Below are 22,632 nucleotides of genomic sequence, written 5' to 3' on the forward strand. Positions count from 1 at the left end.
CTGCAGAACAAAGCAGTGAAAAATTGTTTAAATACAGACAAGTCATTAAATATAAACTAAAAACTCCCAGGGTTTCTAAAGATTCCATTCCTAAACAGAGCTCCAATTTTTTAGACTGCCTACAATTTATAGATAATTGCAGGGCTGTTTATCATGATGTAATAATTCTTTGCAAACAGTAAAAGTTTAAGGTTACTGCAAAATATAAGGTATTATCATGGCACATAATGGTCCAGGCATCAGACAAAAGTTCAAGTGCCTTAATACATAGAGCAAGTAAAGCAAAAATAATTCTATCTGAACAGCGTTCAATTTGCTATTAACAAGCAGAGGGCAGCATAGTCTCGCAAACCACACAACTCTTGGAATAGCTTGAAAAACACGGCAGTGATAAAATTATGCTTTTGTATAAGTATCCTTTTAAAAGGCTTACCCAGTTAATCAATCTAAGCAAATAAACCTTCTGTAAGCTAATCACACAATTAGAACAATTAATATCTGTTTCCTGCATAACCTAATCTACTGATCTAATATGATTCCAGGTATGGTATTTGGAAATAATTAATCTATAATGAATGCACAGTGCTAGCGGCAGTCACGATGAATTAAAGAACCTTCAAGAGTAAGTACTATTTACGTGATAATGCTGCTCCACCCAACATTCCAATGGCCAACTCCCACCAGAGAGTCTTCTTGCCCGAAGCCACTTGCTCCTGCTCACTGTTATACAGAGCAGGACCTCTACTGCTCATCTTAGACATTCATGAACATACTGCTCATGAAAGTACATCATGACCCAAAGTGAAATGTGACACTTTCATGCCTCTTCCTAGCCTTCCAACACACCCACCCACACTTGTGTTCTCATTTCAGGAGCTGAGAGGAAGGAAGTCCTTGGGTTCTATAAAAAAAAAAAAAAAAGTGAAAAAAGTTCACCAAAAAAAAATTCAATCTTTAGCAGAAATTGAAAACTGCAACAGATCTTAGCCAAAGGCCCGTACAAGCTTAAAAACTGAAGACTGTGGAGGTGGCTACTCTATTCCATTATCCTACGACCTCAGCAATTCACCAGGTTTCCTTTCTTGCCAACAAAGCTTTGTTACCAGCACCAACAACCAAACTCATCTTAGGAAAGAACCTCTTTGTACTCTCCTAGTATTCAAAGACAAAACAAGACTACTTTTTAAAATCAGTAAAAACATTAACAATATTCAGTTCATTACTAACTTTGTTTCCCCCTCACCTTTTCTACAGGGAGAAGCGTTTGCAACAGTCGCATGCTGAAAAGTGAAATGCTAATAAATGCCATTCTGTGGTGCACTAACATCAGCTCAGGCTGCTCTGAGCTGATGTTACTTTTGTGGTAAGATATGGTTTCTCCAAGTGAACCCAGGACCATAAGCAGCTTATCTTTCTGCAAGAGAAAACAAAAGATACAATATAAATTCCTATCAACAAAAAGCATCATCACCAATCATTCTCTCTTATTGCAGGACCTTTACAAGAACAAAAGTGAAATATTTATATAAGGAGTACAACTAAGCAAAGTGTCAACATTCTACTATTATTCTTTTCCAGAAATATAACACAAGTTGAACTGTATTTTAGCATTTACACAGAAATGGGCTGAAAAGTTCTAGAACATTTAGAGATTCTGAACACCAGTTTCGGGATTTGGAGTTTTGGGATTTTTTTTTATTTTTTAAGAAAAGAATCTAATTAGTATTTCCCCCATCTTGTTTTAATCTTCTATCACTCTGTAATATTTGTATAAATACATTTTAAAGTCTGTTTCAATACTAGAAACATTGGGATCTAATTTAAACCTGTGAATATCTACTTTATCCTAGTAAGTAAAAAAGAGAGTCTTGAGAACATCAAAACTTTCTGTTATGTCTACTGGCCCTAACAGGAAACAATAAGAGATTTCAGGAACTGCTTAGAAGTCTAGCGCAGAAAATGAATGGATACAATCACTGGTGAATGGAGATCAGATGAGATCAGCTCTTTGGATGTTGAGAGAGCGAGGAATGGATTGAATTGTGAACCATTAGTAAAGCTTGGTTTGCTAGAATCTGGAAAGTAGGAACGATATCTGATACCTAGCTATATAACTCATTTTATTCTTCACTACTCACAGTGCTGGATTAAGAAGGTGGTGGTTATTGTAAACATGAAAGCTGCTGATCAATTCTGAAAATTAGTAAATTAGTGCTAAGCAATTAACAAATACTGTATAAATCTGAGTCAATATGCCCAAAGTGCAAGGAAATGTGTAGGAAACAAGTAATTGAACCGAACAATAATTCTTCTAAAGTAAACACTGTCCACAGTTATTAGATAGCCAGATGAAAAGGATTCCTACTCATCTGAAAAAATACAGAAAATTTATTTCTCCTCGGCTCACTAATACAGTAGCTTGACTTCCTGGTTTAGGAACATGAGAAGAGTATATTAACTCAGTGGTAGAATCAAGCTTTATTACTCCTAAAAAACAGTTGCATCCCTGCTAGTGATACAAATAGTTGAGCCTGTGACCATTCATAGTATCAGGCCCCCTATTTCCCAATCAATTAGATTTACATTACTGACTTGGAAGAGGAAAACAGCACACTAATTAAATCCACATCACAAAAAATTGGGAAGCATTCCAAACAGCAATGAGAACAGAAATACAAAAAAAAAAAAAAAAAAAAAAGACAGAACAGAAACATGGGTAGAGGACAAAAGTAGGCACTGAAGCATCTCCTCCTAGTTCTTGACGGGATTACCAAAGTCAATTTTCTCCTCTAGAGAATCTGAAATAAGAAAAAAATAGGATCCCTTTTCGCAGGGCTGTCAAGCTGTGACCAGAACAAGGAAAATACAGAAGACCAAGTGCCCATGAAACTTTTAAGCATTTCTGGTTCATAATTTTTTTCCCCAGGTCAGTTAGGCAGTGACTTTGGAGGGTTGTTGCCTTCGTCTGCACATGAGAGAGTGGGTCACTTACCAGGACTGTCTGTGTATATCTCATTTAATCATTTCCCCGCCATTGCAAGGCCTCTAGCACTGGTGCATGTTAATCCCTCCTATTCTCTCCCTGTGGGTCTCATTTACTTCAGTCTCATTTCTGCTTTTGGGTTTAATGCGCAGGTGCTGGATAGTGCTGGCAGCCTGTGACATACAGGAAGTCAAACTAAATGATCTAGTGGTCCCTTCTGGCCTTAAGCTTTTATGACTTCAATATTTCTAGTAGAGGAGGAGTATACATATCAAAGTTTAAAATAAGAGGAACATGCCAGCAATATCAACTTTTTGTAATTATTGGACTGTTTAAATGTTTGAAAAAGGGGAGTTCAGTAGAATTGGCTATCCTCCAGTACAGAAAATGCCTGATGTCTACAGCAAAGGCAAACTGTTAAATACCATTGACCAAAGTCTAAAGATAAGAAACTTTCCAGACTCACCAACTCTAACCCAAAGAGGCTGTTGTCCTCCCAAACATCTTCAGATACTGCATCACCAATAAGAAGCACATCTTCAGCAAGTAATTCAAGAATGTGCATTGTCACTCTACTATTGCCTATGAATGCAAATGTGAAAGATGTTACAGCAGTTCAATTGTAAACAGTGTATAAATGATTTAATGTTAGTAGAACAGCCACTTTTCAGCCAGGGAATACTTTAACTCTGAACATCTGTAAAATTAATTTTCTTGTGCATTCATGCTACTTAGTTAGCATCAATTGTCACCACTGCAACATCCAGCAATAGCTTTGAATCACGTCTACTTTTTCTTTGTTTTCTGGAAAGAACATTTTGACAGTTAATGCACTAGAGAGCTCACTATTCACCAAAAGTACTAGGCACCCCCCCCACACACAGTTCAGATCTTGACACGGTTTCATTCTTTGTACTACAGACAGCTCTTCATATGCTAGTTGATGACACTGACTACTTAAAGCCAGCCACTCACATTTCTTGTGAGGAAAAAGTCACATTCCACCCTGGATTCTTTAACTACCCTGAATTCACAAGGGTCAGCTTATTGAAATGATAAATTCCTTCTTCTAGTTACAGCAACACCATTTCTAGTGTATTATTGTGCCTACTGTTAGCATTTTTATAAGCCCAGTGAAGACACAGACGTTGCATTGCTAACCTTGGGTGAACTCCTAAATGACAACTAGGGAATAGTTCCTTAGAGAAGACACTCCTGGAAAAAAAGGCTAATGTATATTTACCATGGACAGGAATTTTGCCAAATAAATTCAGTTGGCTATATGAGGATGTTTACGTATAAAGTTGTGTAGTATTGCAGACACATTTTACCACCGCTGTGGATATGATGTTATTTGATTGATCTTTCTAGTTCAGGGATAAATCTGCCTGAAACATCCCACCTGAATAGGCAGGAGAGAAAGTTATCTCCCCATTTTTGGTGGTTTTGTTTTCAACATAGGATGCATGTTTCCACACTAGCCTATGTACTAAGATAGCAGCTCCCTACTTTTTGTCAAAGGCTGGTAGATGGATAATCCTGCTATGCCCTTTCCTGGCATCCCAAGCTAGTCACAGACTTATTTTTTTTGGTCCATTTTCTTTCTCCTGTTCTTTTTCAATCTGGGATCTTTTGCCTTGTCATTCCCACCCCCTACTCCTTTTTTCTACTTCTTTTTTACTCTTTCATTTTGTAAGTTCCTTTTCTTGGTCCCCATTAACCAGAAGGTTACATTCTGCTTAATGTGGATTGCCTATTGGTGACTCTGAGGTAGGGCTTCATGGTACTCTTACAGTTGAGGATCTGGGAGCAAAGAAATGTGGAATAGCAAGCCTGCAGATGTGCTGTACATGAGAGTTGCCGCTAAGCCATTAGTGGCCACAAAAGGAGCAGAGATGGAAGGCTGGCAGCTTCCAAAGTGACAGCTGCTGCTTTATCTGTTGCATATTTATTGGGAGTGGACTCAACATCATGCAGTTTTCTCAACAAGACAAGTTAGGCCCTGCCTCCTAGCATGGGCAAAACTTTAGTAGGGCTAAGTTAGGTTTGGCATTCTCAATGCTTAAGGTCTTCTTGCAATTGACTCACTGGGTACACTTTCTTCCCTATGCTTCCACTCCTTTGTGACATATTTGTTCGTACTTTTGAGGTTCACACACTAAATTTTAAAAAAGTTTCCCATTTATAGCTCAGGAGGGTCACTGTAGTGTTCCTGATCTTAGTTATGGTTTCAAACATGTTAATTTAGTAGTGAAATGCTACATTTCCATAGTAAGCCCGCACCCGCCCACCCTGAGGGTGGGTACTTGATCTGGAGTCTAGATGAGTATGAATTCTGATCAAGAAATAGTCAGTTTACACTATCCAGGTAAGACTGAAGTGAGAGTGAGGGAAAGGGAAAGAGAAAGTTTTTAAGGATCAGCAAAAGCAACAATTTCACTACCTAGTGAAGGCAACATCTCCATTGTCAAGGTAGAATGAAGTCTCAAGGTTCAGCGGAACCTCATGAATACAGATAACAGCAACAGCAGCCAGAGCATTTTCTAAATAGAGACTGCACCCACCTCTCACAGATAAAGACTTAGCTAACGTAATCCACACTTTTGTGACTTCCAAGCTAGACAATTTCAATGCACTCTACCTGGAGAGGACTATGCAGGCCACATGCACGCTACAGCTAATTCAACATATCGTGGTCCTCTTGCTAAACAAAGCAGAACGGTGAGAGTATCACACCAATACTCCACATTAGCATCCAGTCCAACACCAAATAAAGGACCAGGACCTTAAAATGTAATGCCACCAGTGGAAAAGAGCCAAGCTTTCTTAATAGCAACTCTTTCTCCACTTTCCTCACAGTTTCAGCAGCACCTTCAATCAAGGTGGAAGCTCCCACTGATAGCCCTAAGTGTGAAACTTTCAAGAACTGGTACAGAGTAGAGGACCTTTGCTGTGTGATATCACTGATGGCAATCATATCAACAGAACTTCTTCAGACAGGACTTTCTCAAATAAAGTAGCATAAGGACCCCATAATGTTTCTAAAGGAAGGCCAAAGAGATTAACACCCCTCCCCCAAAGAGACTTAAAATAGGGATAAGAGCTTGGTCTAAGTTTGGATATATGCATGTGACTCCTTAATACTAGTGATTGATGCATTAGAAATGCATCTATGCTAGCCCCTGAATATTAGGAGAAGGTCCTAAACAGAGCTAAATTAGTTATTTAAAATAAACTGATCAAGATTGGGCTACATACTGTGACTACCTTTTTAAAAAGGACGGGACAGCTGAAAAATGAGTCCAGAAATATGTACAGTCAGTTGTGGAACTTTGAATTTTTACTTTGAATTTTTATAAATCAAAATTATAATAATGTTATATATGTATTTATAACTTTAACTTTTATCTTAGTGAATTTTCCAATCTGGAACTATTTATATTTTATATATTTAAAATAAAAATATCTCCTACTCACTGTTAAAAGCAAAATGAACCTTTCATTGAGGGTACATCTACACTTCAGTTTAAAGTTGTACAAGTGACAAATGACTGATAATGAATCTAATAATATGTAAATACCTTAAATGTTTTAATACTTATTTTGCGTTAAACATAAAATGCAAAGGATAGTAACTTAGGGTATTGTCTATGCTACAAGCTGAGGGTGAGATTTGCAGCTCCCGAAGACATACTCACACTAGCTCTAATCAAGCATTGCCATCAGAGATCAGAAATGCTAGGTAAATACTCTATCTTCCCACAGTCGTGCCGCTGCGGCTACATTCTAGTTTAAGTGCACCAGGTCAATTAAAGCTACCTTGAGTATGTCTCCTCAAGCTGAGACTCACACTCAAGCTAAAAGTGTAGACATACTCTGAATGACTATTCTTTGCCTTTTAAAGAGCAAAATAAAGTTTTATAGCATTTAAGATGTTTACATAGTATTAGATTTATTATCAGTCATTTATTACATTTAAACTGACTATACATTTGGAAGTTGTTAAAAGTCTGAAATTAATGCAGACAAGCATTTCTTCAACCTTTCAAGAATCGATTGTGTGATGAGACCTTGTGTGATGAGAGTTTTAAATTAAGCAAGGAAAACTAAGTGGTAACCCTAACTCGTTCGCTTAAGGAGTCACAAATACAGGTTGATTTCTTTAGGCTTTCAAATTACTGCACATTTCCATGTTCAGTTAGTTGAAGTCCTTTTACAGACCTCTTCGCTGTGAATCAACTGCTGTTAGAAGGCACATAAGACTTCGATACTAAAGGGCAAGGGGAAATTTGGTAAATTAATGTATGTAGAAATAACTGCAATCATCAATGTGACTTCCACAAAAAATTAAGAAAAGTTTAGAAGCAAAGTATGATGCACCTAATTTCCCTTCCGTGTAAAACGGGGTTTAGAATATCAATATGTACATTGCTGTAATACTGGTAAAGGAAAATGAAGTAGTTGTGCTACCAGAGTCTGGAAATCTGTCACTATTTGCAAATAGAAAATGTACAGCTGAGTATGACTGAGGAACAGCATAGCAAAGTTAGCGTACCAGCCTTTTCTCTTGGATTTTAGACAAAACTGACCACCATTCTCAAATACTACAGCCATAAGTGGGACTGCCGGAGCTGGGACCCCTCTGGCTGGCACGCAGGGGGTTAATGGTTCAGGTCAGTTAATGATAAGCCTAATGCTTACCAGTTAACCTTTTACATCCCTACTTCCTATGAGATACTAGTGTCCACTTGGTAAACTACCGACCATTAGTCCAAAAGAGTTCAATACAGTGAACAAGAGCTTCCCACATCCCCACACCACAATGTAGTTCAAAACGGTATTCAAATAAAAAAGTTGATCACCTGCCAACTCCTCAAACCAAGAGAGCTCCAAATAGGTTAATAAATAATGCAATTAATGAACTGCATGATTCTATAAACATGCTTCAAAACAAAGGCCAAGTAGTTGCTCCACTGATCCATAAGAATGCTGTGTGGCTGTTAAAATCATTGGTTCAGGGAGGTCTAAAATTGATACTTGCATCTAGACAGTTAAATACTGGATTATATATTCAGTAAATTAGAAACCATAAAAAAAGATCAATTTAAGAACTTTGTTATTGATTTAAAACATATTCCAAAAAAAAACATAAAAAGCCACTTAAATATTTTCACACAAATAGTATAAAGTGAAGTATCAAGACAGTATAAAGTGATACATTAATAAGTCTGAATAAAAATCTTTACAAGTCAAATAATCTTTACACTATCCAAGGCAGGCCAAAATATACTACAGTGTAATATTTGGATGAGATAACTTTTCACATTTGGTCTTACTTTATTCCCTACTAATTTAACCAGTTTAGAAAAATAAAGAGCGTATAAATATCATCTAAGATTAACAGTACCACTAACTGTGCCAACAATTATGTTCCAAGGCACATTCAGACACTGTTGCTAAACTAGCAATCCAGAGGGGTAGAGAGTTGTGAAGGGGAGAACGGGGGAAAATAAGGGTTGTCCCCAGATCATGGGGTTTCACACCTCCTGAGACGGGCTGAAAATATAGTAGGTTGTTTTCTACTTATGTCCCATTACCACCCTACGGGAGGCAGAGGGAGATATAACTAACCCACTTACACTGACAAAGCCATGTAAAGAATTTAAACTCTAGGTTGGGTGGTAAGGAGAAATTACATCACCCCTAGGTGAGGGGAGCAGGGAGAAACCACATCACCCCAGATCTAGACACATAGGGTACATCTATACTGGCATACAAGACCTGTGGCTGGCACAGGAGGCTAAAAATTGCTGGCTAGACATTTGGGTTCAGGCTGGAGCCTGGTCTCTGGAACCCTCCCCCATTGCATTGCTGCGTAGATGTAGGCTTATGCATCATCCAAAGGAACTAAAATCTTCCCCCAACTTCCAAAGCATAGCTGTTTTGTAGGATGAAGAGAAGACTGTACTGTGAATCTGGGGCTTTGCAGTGGCAGACTCAACTGAAAGGCAATATGCAAAAACCACAAATTAGCTTGAAATGTATCTGTTCTCTATAAATTAAATGGCCTTATATGTCTCACTATATAATCATAATCCATTCTGGCATTAAAGTCTATCAGTGAAACCCTGGGCTGTTTGAACTCAAGGGGAATTTTGCCATTGCCTTCAATGGTGCCAGGATTTAACACTATAAATCTATGAAAATGCAAAATTTAGAATAGATAAACTGCCCATTAAAATACTTTTCCTGATAAAGTTATCTGGATATTCCATTTACCAAAACAAAACCTATAACAACAGATGTCAAAAGTGACTTGGATTTTTCAGCTGGCTAACTAATATAACTGACAGGTTATGTAGATTTCTTACAGGAAAGGCATCCTCGTTCCTTTCTGCAACTCATCTGATCACCACTTTCTTTTAGTAAAGTCATTAATGAAATGCAAGAAGAAATCTGTGGATTCCATCATTCCATTTCCTCCTTTTTGCAGAAGCAAGAAAAATCTGCTTTCCTGGCAATAAACAGGACCCAAGAATAAGTACTCAAAGTCAGTACTGAGAAAGTAAAAGTAAAATATATAAATACTGAAATTCCAATTTGTGACAGGAAGATAAAGCACGAGTCACACACGATTTATTCGTTCTCTCTCATCATACAAGTCCTCAGTTAATAAATGTATATGGAAGTTTACAGAGAAAAAATTACAGATTAGTCAAAACACAAACACAAGATGAAATACTTTTGAACTTATTTTAATGTGGCACAATAGGTAGATTTTATTTCTAAAGTCCTTCTGAAATATTAATGTTTAGCAAATGGACACTAAGGCTCTATGTCCACCAAAAAAGAAAAGGACTGAACAATATAGAAAAAATCTAAAGGTTTCTGCCACACATGAATATTTTCTCACATGGACAAGGCCAAGAAATATTCCGAGTAGACCAGGGCTGCATGACAGGAAGCTACAGAGCTAGCCCCAGAGACGACGTACCTGCTCTGGGTTAGAAAGAGATCTTTTCCTTCATAGTGATTATACAGAAATAAGTTTTGATTAAAATGAATTTTTATTTTAAAAATGTGAATTGCATAAGCTTATGGAGGGCAACTATAGAGACACCTGTAAAGAATACAGTACAGAGAAAAAAGAGAGCTGCATGTTCATGCTGGTGACAGAAAGAAACCACGTTTAGTTAAGAGAGGGTTTCTTTCCTGCTTGTCAGTCTACACACCCCTGTACCACTTTACTTTGTCTCAGCCAAACTCACTATTTTCTCTTCCCTTTGAATCACACTACATTCCTCGTCTCCTTCCCCTGTGCACTCAATTTCTTCCCACTGTCTTTTTCTAGGGCAAAACAGAGCCAGAGATCTATTAGCCAATCCAACTTCACAGAGCCTGACCAAATATCCCACAACAAAACAACTACAATAATGTGGTTAATGTGCTTAAGAATGGCTGCTTTTTTTTAAAAAAAAAAAATCTTTACAAAGCACCCATTTTGAAAATATTATGGGATTCTCCTACTGGGATGGGATACAAAATGAGGGAAAATAAGGATTCCTGCACACAAAAAAACCATCGAATATCCATTCACCTGTTCTTAGAAGAGGTACAGCATATTCCAGGGTGGACACACAGAACTGAGGAAGGCTGAGCTGTTGGAACTGTAACTCTAAAGTATCCTCACTTTCCAGGTCTGGCAGGTCAATGTGCCCTACATCCAGCGGTGACTGCAGATATATTCTGGAGTTTGCACTAGCTTGTGTACTGCTTCCACTACAAAGCAAATACAATATAGTAATTAAACACTGTCAAACAACATAAACTTAATTAACCATACAAAAAAAAAGACCTGAAGAGGTAAAAAAGGATTGTACCCTTTTTTTCATTTCTTTATGATTTATAAAGGCAGACTAGCTTTTTCTCCCATAAACAAACAAAAAAAAAAAGGATGCGGGACATTTTTTTTCCTTAGAAATTTACAGTATGTTAAGTCTGATGTTGCCTGTTTTAGTAGAGATCTTCAAAGATGGACCTAGAAATGTGGATCGGGAATGAATGGAGCGTTGAATCTTTGACAAAAAAGAGTTTTTCCTTCCGTGTATTAGATGGTTGTGCTAAAACTAAGAGCAGGTCTACACTACGGGGTTAAGTCGACCTAAGTTACGCAACGCCAGCTATGTGAATAATGTAGCTGGAGTCGACATACGTTAGGTCAACTTATTGCGGTGTCTACACCGTGGTGGGTCGACGGGAGAAACTCTCCCGTCGACTTACCTTGTGCTTCTCATTCCTGTGGAGTACCGGAGTCGACGGGAAAGCGATCAGTGGTCAATTTAGCAGGTCTTAACTACACCCGCTAAATCAACCCCCAGTGGATCGATCACCGCAGCACTGATCCACAGTAAGCGGAGACAAGCCCTAAGTAAGAACAAAACAACCCACAGTGGAGTGGTCTGAATTAAAGTCTCATTTCAATAAATCAGGTTTCACTTGCTTGGTATCAGCAATGTCATTTCCCTGCTACCTCTCTGGCTGCCCATAGAATCTTCCAGGAAAGAACAGTCCCTAGAAGACCTGATTTTCTAATGTGAAAAACAAGCTGAACATAAAATCCTTTACAGGCCTTGTTTATACATCAAAGTGGATAAACAGTGCCTTATTCTCCCACCCCCTCCAAAGACATCTTCAATACAATCAAGCATATGCATCAACAGTACATTTTGATTTTTATCTCTTTCCAGCTACCTTTAAAGGCTCCTAGATTCGCCAGATGTGTTGAACTGAAGATAGCTCAAAGACATAAGGTTTTTCTTATAATTGTTTTCATCTCTACAAGTCATTATTTTGACTAAATATTTCTAAGGATTTATAAAGCAATTCAAGATACAATAACTTTATTCATTTTCCCTTATGAAGAATTTGAAGGAAGTGATCTCTAGTATGGTTACATTATGTTATATTGTCTTTATATGGATTCCTCTTTCCAATGCACTTTGAAAGGATAGCAGCATATTCCTATAGATTCTTTGAACTTAAGAGTTGAAGGAGAATAAAAGGACGATACAGCAATGGAAACAAAAATACAGATGAATCAACAATGGATGGTTCTGATTGTCATACATGTGCTTATAAGATGAGGACGAGACGACGCATCAAATCATTAGAAGTATTAAGAAAAGGATAGGTTTCCAGACAGAAGTTAAAACACAGACGATAGCAAAGTTCCAGAGATTTTAGACAAGAAGAGAAAGTGTGATATTTAGAAACAGAAATAGAAAAATAAATCAGATTATGAAAATTTGAACAAGAGTTGGTGGCTAGAAAGGATTCTTGTTTAATAGTATTAGACATAAGGATTGGAATTTTGAAGCAACACTTTTTCCTCTTTCCTAATTCTTTTCTCTCTGTTGTTTAATTCATCTCATTCTCTCGTTGAGCTTCAAGTTTTCCACCATATTGCTGCCGAGTTAAATTGTGGCTTTGCCACAAGCCTCATGCAAGAAGCAGTGAGTAGTTACACAGAACAGACACAGTCCAAGTTCTTGGCTCCCTTTTGTTCCCTGAGCATGGCATAGGTTACTTTCACTGCAGCATGAGCAGATGCATGAGGAACAGAACCAAAGCTCCATGAATTCCCCACCCATATGCATAGGATGGGCAGCAGTAGGCTGCTCCCAGACCTGTGCTGCTTCCTGTCATATGGACAGCCAGATCAGGAGACTAAGGGAGCACTGGCATGCAGACAGCGTTAAACAGATCACAATATGGTACTTCATTAAGTTATCATTTGTTCTCTATATGTCCTCTCTCTCTCACCTGCTAAAAGTTCAAGTCATCCTATGTTGATTTCCTAGCCAATGAGATAGCCACCCCTGCCATTTATCAGATGAGTTGATCTTTGCTAAGTCTTTCCCATGTTAGATTATAAAACACTTCAGGGCAGAGGGAAAGGTCTTTGCCTATGTGCTGTAAAGCACAGGGTTCATTTATCATGCTATATACCTGCTTAATAAAAACTCAATGTACTAGATCCAATAACTTTTTTACATAGTAATAATAGCTCTCAAGACCTTTAAAATTAATCATCTGAGCTACCATATCTATAATGTGAGAACACTTAATAGTTAGTAGAGCTAACCAATATACAATAAAGACTCAAAAAGGTATCACCATTGACTAAATAAGAATTCAGTCTTTTTAAATCCTCAACTAATGACCTAATAAAGGACAAAGATTCTTAGAGTGATTACAAATCTTGTGCCAAGAGGAGTACCACATATACACACTAACCTCTACATTTTAAGAGTGTCCAGTAAATCAGTCATAAGATTTGAATTATGTGGCTAAATCATGTACAACTGAAATGTTATGTGGTCAAGCTTGTATGCCAAAAATCCTTAGAAACTTTTTATGTAAGTGTGTATAGTTACATCAGATTAAATTACACTCATTCTAAATTTTTTCTGTTACTAACTGTTGAAGGGAAACAAAAAATCCCGATCTCAATACTTGTCAAATAAATAGGAGAAGAAGTGGTTTTCAAAACTCACTGTAAACCCAGTCTACACACACTGAATTGCTGATTTCTTATCTTTAGCAATTTGAGAGTGTCAGATATTTGTAGTTCATCTCTAAAATACCAGACAGTTCTCTCTCTTTAGGAGCAGAATGAGAGAGATCAAAAGGATATTAGAAATTGTGAATATCATTTAAAATTTAAGTTTCGTTATTTTAAAGACTTTTTCCAATTAGCATCCTAATTTCAACAATTAGACTTACAGAAGAACCTCAGAGTTATGAACACCAGAGTTACAAACTGACCGGTCAACCACACACCTCATTTGGAACTGGAAATATGCAATCAGGCAGTAGCAGAGACCAAAAAAAGCAAATACAGTACCGTACTGTGTTAAACATAAACTACTAAAAAATAAAGGGAAAGCAGCATTTTTCTTCTGCACAGTAATATTTCAAAGCTGTATTAAGTCTATGCTCAATTGTAAACTTTTGAAAGAACAAAGTTTTGTTCAGAGTCAGAACATTTCAGAGTTACAAACAACCTCCATTTCTGAGGTGTTCATAACTCTGAGGTTCTACTGCACATGTTTTCCCACAAGCTGGCTAGGAGCAAAATAGGTAATTCTGGTAATAGGCAACAGGCTTAACTTAGCCTCCCACTTTGTTCACCTGGAAGACGCTGCATCCCAGTCTTGGCCATCACCTCTGGGACGCTGACCTGTACGTCCAATCACAGATGGTCGAGGGCTACTACTTCCAGGTGATGGATTCTGGGAATGATAAGGTCCTCTTGCTTCTTGGCCATAAGACATAGAAGAATTCTGAGAAGCTGTACCTTATACAACAAAAGCAGAAAAATAAATTTACCACGCACCTCTCTGTCCTACAAACCGCTCGGTGAAGCACGAAAAGTCCACGCTGGTTAACAAATGGCAAAAAAACCTAACACTATTCATTAAAGTAGAGTAAGAAAAATAATGAGGAAAGTACAGGATGTTGGCACAATCTACTTTAGTCCGTATGAATCTCAAAGTTGAGAGGTTCATTTCAGACTAACATTGGGGGAAAAAAACAATTTAAACATAATTCTTGGGTCTGTAAAATTCAACTAGAAATCTCACATGAACATTTTGTGTTGTATTTTGGTACTTCTGCTTCAAGTTCTAGAAGTGCAGAGCCCAGTAAAGATTTTTTTAAAAAGTTATCTAAGCCTCAAAGAAGTTTGGGGTCAGCTTTTGGTCAAAGATGTGGGTGCTCTTACTCAAAAAGTAAGTGCTCCATTCATCATACAAAAAAATGTCTGAATCTTGCTAGAAGCGCAAAATTCAGTTCAGTCTTAACTATAGAATCACAAGCAGTGTTTCTGTAACAACATGCTTGCAATGTTTTATGAAAAGCTCTAACATCAAAGCAGGCAGAGAAAAAAGATGAAATTTGGCTGAATAATAGGCCATGGAAGGAGAGGGTGTCCTTCAGTCTTTAGTGAAAGTCAGTCATGATTTTGCTGGGTCATGAGGCTTTGCTTCTAGATCCAGAAGTCCCAGGTTCAAATGCTGCTGTTGATGTTTTAATTTAATTGAGGTCTCCTCTCCATTTGAGGCCTGTACAGTTGGACTCACAGTAACTAATGCACCTAGTTTTACAGGTGGAGGAGCATAAGAAAAAATTCCAATTAATATTTTTACAATCCTAAAACATTTATAAAATAGTTTTTATTTAACACATGTAGCATGCACAGCCTACATGTGAGAGAAGAGATTCATCATCACTTTTGAGCAAGGCAGCAACCCAAACTCACATTGCTACAGGATGGAATTTTCAAACATGACAAATTATCATCTTTAGAAAATCCATTCCACAGTCACACACAACATTTATTTATACACACCTTGGTCAGTGGAGAAAAAGCCTGGATCTCTGTGAAAATTAAGCCTATTTCTTAAGAAGATACATAACTGTTGCAGGCATGACACAGCCTGCAAGGCTAAGCGGTGTTTTCCAGATTTTCCAAAAGCCAGCTTTAGTAGAGACAGAAGGCTCTAAAAACACAAGGATTAACAGAAATTTGTAAACAAAAATAAAATAACTTCTGAACCAGTGTAAGCAAAACCATACCGAAAGGACAGTTAAAAGTTCTTTGTTCATTGAAGGCAACATTATTAGTCCGAGAAGAAGTGTGTACTTCATACTATTTTCAAATGAGTCTCTGTCGCCAGCCTAGAAACAACTTTTATGGGAGATACTTGCCATTCACCTTAGCCAGAAGAATGTGGAGAAAAAACCCAATTCATAGTATGCATAGATTAGATGTTGTGAACATCTAAGCAGGTGACTATAACAAAATTAAAAATGCAGGTTTCCTCTCTTAAGTGCGCCATGTAGTAAATTCCATTTTCTCCTTCCACTTAGCCAAACATTCATTTAATTAGTGTCTATCTAAACACAGAAGCATCGGCTCCAGATGGATTATCAGGAAAATTTATTTGAGCTCCTGCTTTACATGGCTCGCTTTGTAACCCAATGGAAAGTTTTAGGTGATGGTAGTTCTAACCTGAACAATCTTTGGTCTTTGAAGGAAAATCTCAGCAGGGAAATCTTGCATAATAACATCCTGTAGAAGCTCACACGTACTCCAAATTAAACTGTGGTTATTACTTCTCAAAGAGCTAAAAATTGAGTTGAAATTAGTTAAATATCAGAAATACTAGAACGGTGGAAGTCATTAGAGATAGACTTTTCCTTATAAAGCTATCAGTGCAATTGAAAGCATTTTCCAAGTAAAGGTTCCTGGTTGTGTTATTTTTGTAGACAAACAAGAGCAATGTTACACCCAAACTCAATTCCATTTGCGATCAAACCAATTTTCAACCTATATTTCTCAAGGAGAAGCTATTTCCTTAATCCCTTCAGAATTTTAAATTGAGATAAGAAAATCAGAAGTTCCCTGTGAAATTAGTCGTTCCCTATGGTAAACAACAAATTGACTAATGTCATAAGTAACAAAATTCTACCATTACCACTACCCAAATTAGCAACATTGAGAATTTCAGTCAGACGTAAGAATTTACATAAAGGAAGCCAATTTAGAACAAATGGCATTTACTCTAGCTTTACTGTTTTCCATTAAAAAAAATTTCTTTTCTCCACCAACTTCCCTTTCTCAAGTCCTTCTCCTTTGCTTTTTCAATTTTCTTTCATTCCACCCTCTCTTCCCTACTGTGCCTCTTCTTTCATTACAAATAGTTTTTAAATACCTAAGCCAAAGTAGTAACCTTGTCCTGTTTTGTGAACCAGAAATCTGTCAAACTGTCACATTTAAAGGAAAAAATAAAACATTAAATATATTTTCCAGATTTTGGAATTTATCAAACAGGAAAAGTAGACAAATCTGTTTCTTCTGCAAACAGTGACACGTCAGTTGGAGATGGAACAGGTCTGTTAAGTAATCTAGTCCATCTTCCTCCATTATTCTCTGTACTAGACATATACTATCTGCTGTTTTGCCTATTCTGAAGTGATTCAAGCAACAGAAGTTTTTACCACAACACTTTAAAGGCTTTTATAGTCTAAAATTCCACCATCAGAAAATCATCTAGTTTTCAACAAGGGAGTAACATCAACGTTTAAAGCCTTTCACACCAGGAAGGAGGAGCATTTGGCTCAAGGGACTGGAATTGAGACATACTAGCTACAGCTGACTGGGTTCATATCTGAGTTACCAATAATGATTTGGTGACCCATACAAAGTAAGCTCATGATCTTATTCTAGTGAGTACCAACGAATTGTCCACATCCCAAAACCCACCAAATTGGCATTGTTGGCTGACTCAGCAATTTATGCTAAAGGTAAAGGTTCAGGACAAAGTTCAGACACTATAGTGGGTACCGTGTACTATGACTGCTATCAGCCTTCAGAATAGCTTTTATAATCACTCAGTTCATTTAAAAAATATTCACAACAGGAGCAGTTAGTGCTGAAAAGTGAAGTTTGAGTGGTTGCAATCCAATGAAGTAAAAAATATTACTATAAAATCTCCATTACTTTACCTTTCATTTGATGAAAGAACATGTCTATCCGTTGTGGTCAGTGTTAACCAAGGAAATGTGGAAAACTTCAAACACTTCACTGCCTGATTTACTGTTAAAAAGCATATTCAAAAATGTTAGTGTATTTCTTTAGAAGAGTCAACATGTGTACAGTGAGAAACAGAATTTTTAATTATAAAACCTGATTGAACTAAATCTATTTGAAGAGCTGCCAATGAGAGTTTTCAGTAGAGTAATCAGAGAATGAACAAGTTGCAGTCACTCATTGATATTACATAAAGAGATTCAGTAAGGAGTAGCAATATTTCCCCTACCTCACATGCATCAACCTGTAATCTTATCTTGTTCTTCTGCAAAAACATATACTTTCCCAAACTTGAACATAAAAGAATTATATTTCCAATTTCTACACTTAATAATAATTTGTGTAATTTCTAAACTTATTTGTTTTTCTTATTTGTGACAATATCTTGTTTAAATTAACCTTTTAATTAAAAATTGCATTTAAGTAATTTTGTATTCCTAATGATGGCTAATATGCTGCTGAAAAGTGAATTGGTGAAAGAAGTATGGTAATGCCAATGTCAACTTGTAAAACCTAGTTTTCATCTTGTGACACTACTGACAGAACAATTAAAAGAACATTACACATTATGGATTGCTTTTCAGCAGGTTGGTCTGATTAACTGGATATAGAGCAGTGGTGGGCAACCTGACGTCCATCAGGGTAATCTGATTGCGGGCCACGAGACATTTTGCTGACATTGACTGTCCGCAGGCACGGCCCCCTGCAGGCCTCAGTGTCCGCAGTTTGCCCCCCCCTCCCCCCCATCAGCGCCTTCCCCTCCCTCCTGCCTGCCGAGATCAGCTGTTTCACAGCATTGAGGAGGCTCTGGGGGCAGGAGCAAGGAAGCAGCACCCGGGGCCCCTCCCTCGCCCAGCACCTCCTGTCCACTGCATTCAGCTGTTTCATGGTGTTGAAGAGGCTGGGGGGGGGGGAGAAGGGGAAGGTGGAGCGAGAACGTGGCGCCCAGCTCCCCTCCCTCACTCGCAGAGCTTCCTCAACGCTGCGAAACAGCAGATTGCGGTGAGCAGGAAGCACTGGGGCAGGGAGTGGGGAGGAGTGAGGACCCAGTGCGCAGCCTCTCCACTCCCTCCTCCAGTGTTCCTTTGCCTCCTGCCCACCACGATCAGCTGTTTCGAGGCCAGCAGGAGGCTCTGGGAGGGGGAAGGGCAAAGACATGGCTCACTGGGGGAGGGGGCAGAATGGGGTGGGAAGAGGTGGGGCAGGAAGAGTCATGGTGGGGTGGGGACTTGGTGAAAGGGGTGGAGTGGAAGGCAGGGCCTGGGGCTGTGCCAGGGGTCCAGCAAGTCCAGGCCAGCACCTGTGTCTCCTTGACTTAACTTCACGGTGACTACCTGGTGTGGAAATTTTTAATCAAACGTTTTCTTACACCATCTAACAATGGAAGGCAAGTGCAAATGGAAAACAAAATACACAGATGAAAATCGAGGCTTCCAACAGGAGTGGGAGAATAAGTACTTCACCAGATTTGCCAACCGATCACAGATTGTAAGGTTAGCCTCCTATTATGTGGCCTGGCACATAGCCTGTGCAAAAAAGCCTGACTCTGAAGGTGAGTTTATAAAAACTTGCCTCACTGATGTGATTTCAATCCTGTCACCAGAGAACAGGAATCTACAGAAGAAAATTTCTGGCCTGCAGTTTTCACGCCACACAATAAAATGCAGAATCTCCAACCTGAACAGTGACATCGAATCGCAACTTAACTTGCAACTTCAGCAGTGTGAGTATTTGAGCATTCCTTTGGATGAGTCATGTGATGTACTCGATAAACCTCAATTAACGGTATGTATCCGGACTATGTCTGACAACTGTGTTGTAAGTGAAGAACTCCTAGCTATCGTGCCACTAAAGGACAGAACTCATGGATGAGATCTAAAGGAGGCATTGATGTTAGTTGCGAAACACCACTTTCCTGTACAGAAGCTCACTGCCATTGCAACAGATGGGGCTCTGTCCATGTGGGGATCTGTGATATGAATTAGTGGGGCTTTGTAAGTCTGATGAGAGCTTTCCCGAATTTTGGACATTTCACTGTATTAGTCATCGGGAGCAACTGGCAACTACAAATCTCCAATTTGATCACATCATGAAACATATCTTGCACATTGTGAATTTCATTCAATTCAAATGCACTCAATCACAGACAATTTCAAAATCTAATCCAATATCTGGATGAAGACAACTTCCCTGCCGATTTGCCATTTCACTGCGCAGTTCAATGGCTATTGAGAGGTAAAGTTATTTCCTATTTTTTCGAGCTCCTAGAACCAGTAAAATTGTTTATGAAGGAGAAGCAAAGAATACACCCTGAGCTTACAGATCCTGGATGGGTTCTAGACTTCGCATTTCTTGCAGACATGCTGCTGCATTTGGATAAACTAAACGTGGACTTACAAGGAAAATTCCAGTTACTGTCTGATCTAAGCGTATTTGCGTTCATGAACAAACTGCAGTTGTTTCACAGACAAATGCTTGAGAGATAGCGGACACAATTTCCCTCAGTGTCACAACTTCAAGCCAGATCAAAAGAAGATGCTGCAGAACCCCTAAAATGGAGCACAACTAGATACGCGAGCATGATTAAAGACATTAAGGACAGTTTTGAGGAAAAAGACCTCAAATCAGATTTCTGATTGACCCTTTTAGTGCTGAAGCTGATTGTCTGAAGGCCCCTTTAGTCACTGATAAAGCAACATCCCAGATGGAAATAATAGAACTTTTGGAAGATGACAGATTGAAATCTGTTCAGAAGACAGAGGGGACCCTTACTTTCTGGAAATCTGTACCAAAGGATAAATACTGCAACATCAGAGGTGCAGCCCTAAAATTAATTTTGATGTTTGCCTCAGCCTATCTTTGTGAGTCTGTTTTCTTGATGCTCAAACATGTGAAATCCAAGCACCGATCCGTTCTGACAGACAGCCACTTAAGAGAACTGCTGCATTTGAGCACAACTGAACACAAACTTCAAAGGAAGTGCTGAAAGCAAAGACTGCCAGAAGTCCCACTAAGTAAAAGGTTAAGACAAGTTGTTGTTATTGTCATTAACTATACATCAAATGATATAATGATTATGTGTGCACGCACACACACACAAACACATATAAATACATGTATTTACATATGTAAATCATTACATAATACTGTGGCTCTTTGGCAATGTACCTGGGTAAATTCTGGCACCTTCTCAAGCTCAGGTTGGCCACCCCGCATTAAAAGATACCAACTAGTGAACAAATCTGGACTGAACAGAACAACAGGATGGTCGAAGTCTGGGGGAAGCTAATTTTCTCCAATTACCCCACAGGCGGTGTTATAAATACAAAGGGAAGGGTAACCACCTTTAAATCCCTCCTGGCCAGAGTCAAAACCCTTTCACCTGTAAAGGGTTAAGAAGCTAAGGTAACTTTGCTGGCATCTGACCAAAGTGACCAATGAGGAGACAAGATACTTTCAAAGCTTGCGGGGCGAGGGGGGGGGCAGCTCTGGTCCTAGGGTCACTGGCAATGGGGTCTCAGGGCCCCATTTCCTTAAAGAGGTAACAGACAGAGCCCATGGACAGGAAATATGCTAAGGAAGCCAAGGGAATAGACATTTCTGAAGCCTGCTCAGATCACAGGAAACTTAAGAGTATACATGTCCAGCATATGAGGTCCAAGTAAGGTGATTGTCCAGGCAGGGGAAGTTTGATCAGGGACGTGTGTGACAGAGGTACTTCTGCTATGTTTCTTACAGTTATCTCAGTGATACTAGATAAATAAAAAAGCATTAGTGCTGTTTACTATTTAGATAAAGGATAACATTTTCAAAAGTATGTAGGTCCCATTCTCAAAAAAGACTTAGGCGTATAAGAGTCTAAATTTCATTGCAAGTTAATGGTATTTAGGCTAATTCCCTAAGTCACTTTTGCCACTGGAATTTAGGTCCTTTAAATTTTAAAATATTAAAAAATTAAAAATGTTCTAAAATGTCTACTTTTAATTGTTACTCCACAAGAATGACTAGATGAAAACTAGATTTATCATTTCTACCAGTGGAGTTTCTATGGGGCCCATATTCACGAAATGGCAGCAGGAAGCAGAAGGCACAACAATGCCAGTTGTAATTAAAAAGATATTGGAAATTATATTTTCCACAGAATCCTCTATTGAATATATGTGTATGACAGAATTATTTCAATTGCATACCAACTGATCTTTTGGGAGGGATTTCCATCTGTTGCAAATTACTTCTGCCTTGGTGAAAATATCCAGTGACTATTTCTTCTTGGGGTAAAACTAAAACAAAACAAAACAAGGCAGTAAACAAAAAAGCACATTTTCATTGTATATAAATATTGTATTTTTCTGTATTCTGTGGTTGAATTGTTTTCTACTTTATCCCTAAATTAGAAATCTTATGGAGTTAAATGGAGTTATTTATTTCAGATATTACACTTTGCCCGAGTCCTCTCTCGAGTTGTAATTTTACAATCACATTCTCCAATTTGTAAGATGTTTCTCTGTTTCCTTCTTGTGTCCTAGGCAAACAGGGAAACTGACTATACACAAAGTGCTGCCAAATGAACAAAGTAAACAAACTGAAAGACAGAGAAAATGTTTTCCTCTAATCTGAAGTACTAATTTTGTAACAATAGTCGGTAAAGTTTCCAAAGAGAATGATAGTTTAGAGGTACACAGTCAACCTTAAAGTAAGTAGCAGGTCAGTTCAGCAGTTTATTGGGCTTTTTAAAATATATAAACATATGAAATACACACATACACACCCACAATTATTTTAATATCCCTTTGGAACATCAATAGCAATATGGATTCCCAAAAGTAAGCTTCAGGAAACCAAGTTAGGAATCTCATTTGGTCTAACCACATCCACGCTGTTAGCTTGATTTTTAATGTTTCCCTACAATTAAAAAAGGCTAACTATTTATCGAAGGGGCAATTGTGGCTTCTGATTTAAAGAACTGAGTAAAACTAGCACATGCTTATCACAT

At 38.2% G+C, this 22,632-nt stretch overlaps 1 protein-coding gene across 10 annotated transcripts in view; it reads right to left on the reverse strand.

The window, feature by feature from the left end:
• Positions 1–22,632, reverse strand: part of RTTN (rotatin) — a 145,464-nt gene that overhangs the window by 120,416 nt on the left and 2,416 nt on the right. For 8 of the 10 annotated variants that reach the window (XR_012157271.2, XM_073331722.2, XM_073331724.2 and 5 more), the window contains 8 exons: positions 21,830–21,919; positions 17,555–17,645; positions 16,059–16,173; positions 15,396–15,546; positions 14,177–14,342; positions 10,581–10,762; positions 3,450–3,565; positions 1,244–1,414 (listed from right to left, as the gene is read on the reverse strand). Coding sequence is in view for 9 of the 10 variants with exons in the window: in XM_073331722.2 (XP_073187823.2) it covers positions 1,244–1,414; positions 3,450–3,565; positions 10,581–10,762; positions 14,177–14,342; positions 15,396–15,546; positions 16,059–16,173; positions 17,555–17,645; positions 21,830–21,919 (1,082 nt within the window). In the remaining variant the exon portion in view is untranslated. Of the gene's footprint in view, positions 1–1,243; positions 1,415–3,449; positions 3,566–9,354; positions 9,495–10,580; positions 10,763–14,176; positions 14,343–15,395; positions 15,547–16,058; positions 16,174–17,554; positions 17,646–21,829; positions 21,920–22,632 lie in introns of those variants that run through there. The other 2 variants (XM_073331720.2, XM_073331728.2) reach the window with 2 other exon arrangements.

The sequence above is a fragment of the Lepidochelys kempii genome, chromosome 2 (assembly GCF_965140285.1).
Source record: "Lepidochelys kempii isolate rLepKem1 chromosome 2, rLepKem1.hap1, whole genome shotgun sequence".
Classification (NCBI taxonomy): domain Eukaryota; kingdom Metazoa; phylum Chordata; order Testudines; family Cheloniidae; genus Lepidochelys; species Lepidochelys kempii.